Below are 8,334 nucleotides of genomic sequence, written 5' to 3'. Positions count from 1 at the left end.
TTCAAAGGTACAAATATTTTTTTTAGTTTATTAAAAATACTTCACTAAAAATATTTTTTTTTATGTGAAAGACTTATAGTGTTTACTGAAAGATTGCCAAATTTCATGAAGATATGCATACTATATTAAAGGTTAATAGTATCAAATCCATAAAGACTTTGAAAGAGTACAAAGAGGTCACATGGTCAGTCAAATTGACAGAGCCCATGTTGAGAGAGTTAAAGAGGTAAAAGACAATTTCAATAATTAGAAACAATATTGGTGACACAACAATAGCTAATATACAATTTAATAAATGTAGCTCTATACAGAGATAACAATAGAAACTTACTGACATAGAATAAAGAAAGTAATTCCAAGTTGTATTATGTTATGCTGTAATGCATGTATTTTATCACCTGTAACTGGTGAATTTCATGACTAAAAAATAAAACATGTTTATCCTGATCATTCTTTCTAAGAATTCTAGTATTTTCTAAAATAACAGGTTTATACCATAACAGGACCTCTCACCGAACACTATTTCCACGTTGAATCAGGTTCAAAATATCTTCCACAGACCCTGCTTTCTTCTCTTGCAAGCCTACCACCTGTACTTGTTGCTTCCCATCTTCTAGCACTCGTAGTTTGGATTTATTATTAAGTAAGTCAAATACCTATAATATATAATATAAAACTTGTAAATATAATTAAGCATAAACTGACTGTTACTCTTCTATGATTAAAACTATAAAGTGACAATAATGTCTTTGAAAAATTTAGCTAGATCTAGTTTGTCTGAAATAACATCTACTCATGCTACTTAATATTTCATATCTTAAAATTACTGAAACTTAAGCACTTTAAGGTGTCAGGTATTTCATAAGTTTGTATAGGGTTCCAGGACTTCAAGCGCACTTATCTATTTAGTGTATGGGGCTTCAGGATCACAAGCCAGCTTACCTACTGAGTGTATGGAGCTCCAGGACTACAAGCCAACGTATCTACAGAGTTTATGGAGCTCCAGGACTACAAGACACGGTATCTACAGAGTGTATGGAGCTCCAGGACTACAAGCCAACGTATCTACAGAGCGTATGGAGATCCAGGACTACAAGACAAGGTATTTACAAAGTGTATGAAGCTCCAGGACTACAAGACAAGGTATCTACAGAGTGTATGGAGCTCCAGAACTACAAGCCAACGTATCTACAGAATGTATGGAGCTCCAGAACTACAAGCCAACGTATCTACAGAATGTATGGAGCTCCAGAACTACAAGCTAACGTATCTATAGAGTAATAATGGCTGGAGACGGCTTGAATGGGTAATGAAGAAAAACTTTAATATAAGTTTAACATAACAGTAAATGTACAACGTTTCGACAAAGTTTTGTCATCATCAGGTACCATTTTCGCCTTGTTGAAATTATGAGTATTACAACTGTTCAAGTAATTAAAATAATGTTACTAAGATTTCTATTTTTTATATGAATTCAAGTTTGTTAGATTTTGGGCTGGTATGGCTCGGTGATTAGAGGGGTTGCCTTGTGAATCCAGGATTTGGGATTCATTTCATGTGCCATCAAACACGTTTGCCCTTTCAGCCACAGAAGCACTATGTTTGTTTCTTTGTTTTTGAGTTATGACAAAGATACCAAGGATATCTGCCTTAGTGTTAAATAAAGTGTAAATTTACTGTGTTATGTTTCTAATTGATAACTGTGTAACTGTATTCTTTAATGTTGAATAAGGTGTAAAATTACTTTTTCTATTATGCTATGCTATGATTTATAATTTGCTTATCTGTATTCTCCAGTGTTAAAGAAACTGCAGATTTACAGGGTAAGATCTTGGTTAATCTGGAGATGATGTGACATCTCAAACGTAAAGAGTGGTGAGGATGTAAGCTGGTTTTGGATAATTTAGACACTGTCTTTAAGCAATAGTTAACAAAGCTTTCATTACCTTCTTATATAATAACATTCTAGGTAATGCTGCACTCCAATAATGTAAGTCTACCATGTCTGGAGCTGCTTTGAAAATCTGTTTCACCAGATATATACCAAAAACTGTAAGCATGTGTTAGTAAGGTTTCAATTCTTATTAAAATGAGCCTTCAGTCCATCAATAGTTGTGGTAATTAATAGTGCACAAAAAAAGTAAAATTTCTCTATTGTAAGCTGTTTTTTACCTTTCCACTGTATATTTCAAAGAAGCTGCATGTCACCATAAGATCCTCGTCTCGAAACTTGGCAGACTTTAGAAGCCTAAACACATCTTTGGCTAGATAATTTAAAAAAAAAAAAAATAAAAAAAAAAAAAAAAAAAAATAACAATAAATTTATTGTACATGTAAAATAATGTATGAAAACACATAACATATTATAAAAAAACTTTATAGATTAATATCCTACCAATGTAAGCACTAACATAAACCTGTCAAAAACATTAGCAAGCTTTATTAATTTTGTCTAACCTATACTGTATGTGTGGTTCCAAATATGTGTATATAGCTGTAAATTAATACTGTTTATTGATGTGATCGTACATCAAACTTATTGAGTTTTAGATTGTATATTAGTTTTATGTCACTTTCTGATATGATCCTCCTTTAAACCACACAAGTTCTGTTGAAATATGAATGTGAACAGGCATTCATTGATCTAAAAAAAAAGTCCTTTTATAGCAGCATAAGTATTAGCCTATCCAAACATACAGTGACAACCGACACAAATGAAAGAGAGACTTCAGATGATACTATGTTATTACAATTGTAGGATGGAAAAGATGACAGGGTACTTTAGTAAACAATGAGCTCAGAAAGAAAATACTGTAATACTCCTAAGAAACCATTAATGATTAATGTATGAATTGTTTTCATCATTGTCTGTACACACACAAGTTTAATCACTGACCATACAGCATTATGATTGTTGGGGATTTTTGAAAAATACACAGAGTCTGGTAAAAACATTCATATAAAATATAGTTCAAGTTCAAGGACCTGGACAGAACCAAGGAAATGCTGAGGCACTGTCAAAGAAGTTCTCCAGTAATGGTGACTTGAGATACCATAAACATTAGATATCCAATGTTAGCTAACAGCAATGCAAGCTGTTTTACAAATGTCTTTACATAGTGATTTATGTGATTAATAAAATAACTTCAGAATGTTCATGAATGATTGTAAAATGAATTTAAATGTGAAGGAGAAAGACTATCTTGGCAGACAGTAACTCCTTACAGACCATAGACTAAGACGTACTGATCTCAGTGGGATTAACTCTGTAGCAAAATCCCGTACAGAAAAAGGAAGATATGCTAAAACACATTTAAAAACTCCAGCTGTCACTACCCAAATAGTTACATTCAGAAAGACTTCATCATTTCCAAGACCATCTGTGATATATCAGTGGTAAGAATTCAGCAGCAACTGATGCCACATACATATTTAAATAAGAGTGATATGTAACCATCTTTCCTTCTTTTGACTTTTGCAGCTAAAGTCATGCTATGGCATAGGTCCACTAACATAGTCAAGTAATGAAAGTAAGTAGATCAAAGTTGTGATGGATCATTTTACAAGATCAAGTACAATCACTTCTCATACTTTGTTATAGTGAGCTTTTCTAAAGTAAGAAGAAAAAAAACTGTCCCTCTCAATAGTTTATGATTTGGGAGATTGCACAGGAAAAAAACAGTTGCTAGGGGATGAAAAACCCCACAGAGCAAGTCTGATGTCACTTAGGACTTGCTCAAACTCAGATTCCTCAAATGTCATACAAATATTTGTAAATTTTTAGGAGAATTATAGAGAATTTGAGCTGAAACTGTTTCTCATACAAATTGAGAAGCCACTGAATTTTGGGTAACTTAGATGCTTTTATAACAAGAAGAATTTTGAAACTGGTTTGTTTGTTTGTTATGGATTTCGTGCAAAGCTACACGAAGGCTATCTGCACTAGCTGCCCCTAATTTAGCAGTGTAAGACTAGAGGGAAGGCAGCTAGTCATCACCACTCACCGCCAACTCTTGGGCTACTTTTTTACCAAGAATAGTTGGACTGATCGTCACATTATAATGCCTCCACAGCTGAAAGGGCGAGCATGTTTGGTGTGACAGGGATTCGAACCCACGACCTGCAGATTGCGAGTCGAGTCCCCTAACCACCTGGCCGTGCCTGGCCCTTGAAACTGGTACAAAAAATTGCACAGACATAAATAAGTCCATTTTTTATGGTTAAATTTTCATATTATAAAACAAACAATTAAATTCTTTAGTGTGGATTTTAATACATATAAACTGATTTACTGTCACAAAGATCTGTATGAATAGACACAGTAAGAGAAAGAGAGAATTTTCTGCCACCAACCAACAACAGTATCTTCAAATATTTCGTTTATCAGAGTGTAAGCTTATCGATGATTGATTGAAAGGAGAAATTTTCTTAAGGTAAGAAATAAGAACCTGTATAAGATATTAACCGATAAAAACAGGGAGATATGTAAACTCTAATCTCAACTTTAGTGACACGAATGGTATGAAAAATCATTAAAAGCTATTGTGAAATGCATATTTTTATTTATCTCAAGAAGAAAATATCACATGTTAGTTATATTAATTATGAACATGAATATTTCTGTTATTTTCTCAACTTACTTGCTAAAGCATAAATTCCTTTATGACAATCTTGTGATTTCCCATGAAAATCTCCACCCATTGTCTAGTGAAAAATTAAAACAAGAAATTGGTAAATATGTTTCACTAAGTTATCATACAGAAAATAGTCTCTAATTTTTATTTGTAATTTAACAATGAAATTTGCTAAAACACAAGTATCACAAAGGATCTGATAATTATTTACAAAAATCCTAATAAAAAGAAGAAAAAAAGGGGTTATCTGCATTACCGTAACTTTTGTTTGAATAAACTGGGAGCTACTCACATGTGTTTTTCCACTTCCTGTCTGACCATAAGCAAAACAAGTAGCCATTCCTCCATCAAATATTGTTTGCACCAAAGGTTTAGTAGTAAACCTAAAGATAGATTAAAATAAAATTTGCACTAAAAATGCTACGCAGTTTGTTGTACTTTTAAAACTCAGATTTAAAGAAATGTTTGAAAAGACTTGAGGATTTTTTTTTCTCTTATTTTCACTCTAAAGCTCTATATTTTACAAAAAAATATAAGACTTTTTATTGTCTGAAGTTAGGCTTACCATGAAACATTTTAAATATTCAGTTTTTAATACAAATTAGTGTCTATATGAGCTATATGTTCTCTTATTCACTCCTGATGAGGGATGGTGTGAATCCACAATAAAATCCAAGAATTTGGGATAGGTTCAAATCCCCAAAAATAGTTAAGGGTATATAAGCATTCCGAGTTCTTTAGTAGTCCACAGCAAATGATAAGAAAATTAACCTTCCCCGACCTTTTGTTTTTCACCTACCTATCAATACTACAGATCATTACCCACATAACAGAGGTAAATTACACATTACCTTATCTGTTACCATTTGTGAAGAAATATATATTGCAACTTAGTAGACAGGAGTTAGGATGAATAACCCATTTTAAAAATATACTTACTACCACATTAAAAGCTGGCTATTTTCAACTTCTGCAGATTTTTGATTCTCATGAAACATTACCTATTTCTGGGAAATTGGCCCATTTATTATATGATCTTTGGGAAATAATCCAAAATATTTTGCAAATGTAAAGACATCTTAACCATCCATTACCATAGATATAAAACCAACTTGTTTTACATATGTCACTTTTGATTGTTTAAATATTTGTGATGTCTGTAAACAAAATGACTAATTTTTAATTAACCCTTTTTGGACCACTGAGCACCTTCCATGTGTTTAGTGCACATCTGCACATCAAATTTGTAAATTCAAGTGAAAAGAAGACTTATAACTATTTCAACAATTTTTTCCCTCAGACATAATTCTAAATTGAAATTTTGTCATTCGTAACCTGTAAACAATGCAATTATTTACTTTTTTTTAGAATTCTTCTGCCCATTCTGTGGCAGATTAATGGAAGGAAAGAGGAGAATGATGCCCAGGAGCACTAAGGGAAATGATGCCCAGAAGCATTAAGGGAATGATGCCCAGAAGCACTGAGGGAAATGATGCCTAGGAGCACTGAGGGAAATGAGGGTCTAAAAAATTTTAGACTAGGATACTGTAGATATAGTGTTGAAAAAGGAAAATTTATTAGAAAGGAAATGAGTTTTTAAAAAAATGTTTCTTTTAAATTGGGAGTGCTATTTGAAATTATAATAGGTATAAACAAATATATTTTTTTCAAGCAAGATTTATATTGCTAAAACAGGACTAATGATTAAAAAATTAGATATACAAAAAAACTAAATTTCATTATAAATATACACACATATGTAGACCAAGATGTATATTTAACTGTGAAATAACACCTGTCTTGCACAACAAAAATAATATGCAAGATGGGGCATTTTTCACAGTTCAAGGGCCCTCAAGATGTCTTAATCTGCCATTGTGCCCATCCCATACGTAGGTATTTGCTTAGAAGCTATCATCCCTTGATTATATATTGGGAATAAAAAGGTTAAACATCAAATATAACGTGAAGAGATAAAGACTCTGACTTGCACTGAAGTAAAAAACATATACACACCTGTACACTATTTCATTATCTGAATTCTCATCAAAAGCATAGTCAAAGCGAAAATGCTGATTTTCCAAATACTTCGTGAGATCCACCTTTAACTTCGGCTCATGCACAGCAATGAGCTCCTTGTTAGGAACGGTAACTACATCCACTTCTCTCTTTCCTAATTCTGTACAATAAAACCATACAATTTCATTTTGTTGCTCTCAAATACTTCACACAAAGTTGAGTGAAAAATCTTTTATGTTCAAACAAGAGCAGCTGCATAAAAAACATCAGGGGAGGTCAATACCCTTGTAATTACAAATACCTTACAATTTTCCAATAACAAAATAATTTTACAAATCCAGTAATTTTTTTTTTCTTTTTGAAAATCAAGTGCCCCCCTTGCACCTTCCTGCGGCTGCCCACGTGTTCAAGGTATTAATAAATATAAAAGCCATAATTATATTCATGATCAAATGTGATCACATGTCATATATGCTAAATAGTAGCCATTTCACAGTAACAGACCACTAGCAACTACAATAAATGAACAATTTTCAAGTAAGTATGGAAAACCTGATTTAATGTAAACAAAACTGAAGGAAAGTTTAAATTTTTGTATAATTTCAATGGGATCTTCTGTTAAATAAATAAAAAACTTAAAAATATATCCTTTGGAAGACATTCACATACTAATTTGTAAAAATCTGAAATGTGTTATCATTCACTGTAACAGTATTTAAGAGTTCCAAGCTGCAGTAATCAGGAGAAGTGTTCAGATAGAAATTGGATTTTCTTTCCTACATGCTAGATACAAGTAATAAGTATGTATCTTCTTCCAGCTGGTAGTACTATATGCCATGTATTTCCAGGATGCGAAGCATACAGTACAACTATACAATGGAACCTCAAAATGACAATCTTAAAACATCTGTACACAATTGGATTCATAACACAACAACTGTATTTTTAAAGAACTAGTATAATGAAACTCTCATTAAACAATGGAGGAAATGCATCAGACTTCACAGATTCTATGTTGGGAAGTGATGTTTTATTACCTACATAATCTGATAAGGTTGGTCAACCTAAAGGAAATAGAATCATGTTTTTTCTAAACGCTCTTTCACATTAAGTTCATAAATATTATAATTTTGCACTTTAACCATGAATGATTTCACATCCTAGTCATAAAATATCTTTTTTAATATAAACGTTTTACATCTCACAGAAAAAAAACTGGCACTTTTACTACTGATTATTACAAACTCTATCTGAAAAATACTATTTGTTATTGCAATCTAAAGAAATAGTTGTGGCAAAAAGGATATGTGGCTATGAGGATATGAGTTGGTAAAATAGCCATTATTCAGTATGTAAATGATATACATAAAGACACTAATCAAATGCTCTGTACAGTTCTTATATGTACTATTAACACTGCTTTACTTGTAGATTATTTATGTGTATAATACCTAACTAATTGTTAAAAAAAATGTTATCAAATTATCAGTGACATGTACACACACATATTTATCACTCTTTATAAGTTATCATTAGAGATAACTTTATACAACAAAATAAAAAACTAAGAAGATATAAGTAAAAATGTTTTCCTTAAAATAACATTAGAAAGTGATCAGTTAACAAAAAAGATTTAAAATTACCAGAACACAGCTTGGTAAGTATATATATATATATATAT

General features: G+C 31.8%; 1 protein-coding gene across 3 annotated transcripts in view; it reads right to left on the bottom strand.

Moving 5' to 3' along the window:
• LOC106457336 (kinesin-like protein KIF2A) overlaps positions 1 to 8,334 on the bottom strand; it is a 58,666-nt gene that overhangs the window by 25,816 nt on the left and 24,516 nt on the right. For all 3 annotated transcript variants that reach the window (XM_022383215.1, XM_013916738.2, XM_022383216.1), the window contains exons 9-13: positions 6,651 to 6,813; positions 4,927 to 5,017; positions 4,641 to 4,704; positions 2,173 to 2,264; positions 514 to 656 (exon numbers count right to left, since the gene is read on the bottom strand). In XM_022383215.1, the coding sequence (XP_022238923.1) occupies positions 514 to 656; positions 2,173 to 2,264; positions 4,641 to 4,704; positions 4,927 to 5,017; positions 6,651 to 6,813 (553 nt within the window). The remainder of the gene's footprint in view (positions 1 to 513; positions 657 to 2,172; positions 2,265 to 4,640; positions 4,705 to 4,926; positions 5,018 to 6,650; positions 6,814 to 8,334) is intronic.

This window comes from Limulus polyphemus, unplaced genomic scaffold (genome assembly GCF_000517525.1).
Source record: "Limulus polyphemus unplaced genomic scaffold, Limulus_polyphemus-2.1.2 Scaffold318, whole genome shotgun sequence".
In the NCBI taxonomy this organism is placed as follows: domain Eukaryota; kingdom Metazoa; phylum Arthropoda; class Merostomata; order Xiphosura; family Limulidae; genus Limulus; species Limulus polyphemus.
The sequence above is the reverse complement of the archived record's forward strand: the minus strand, read 5'-3'. Positions and strand labels throughout refer to the sequence as shown.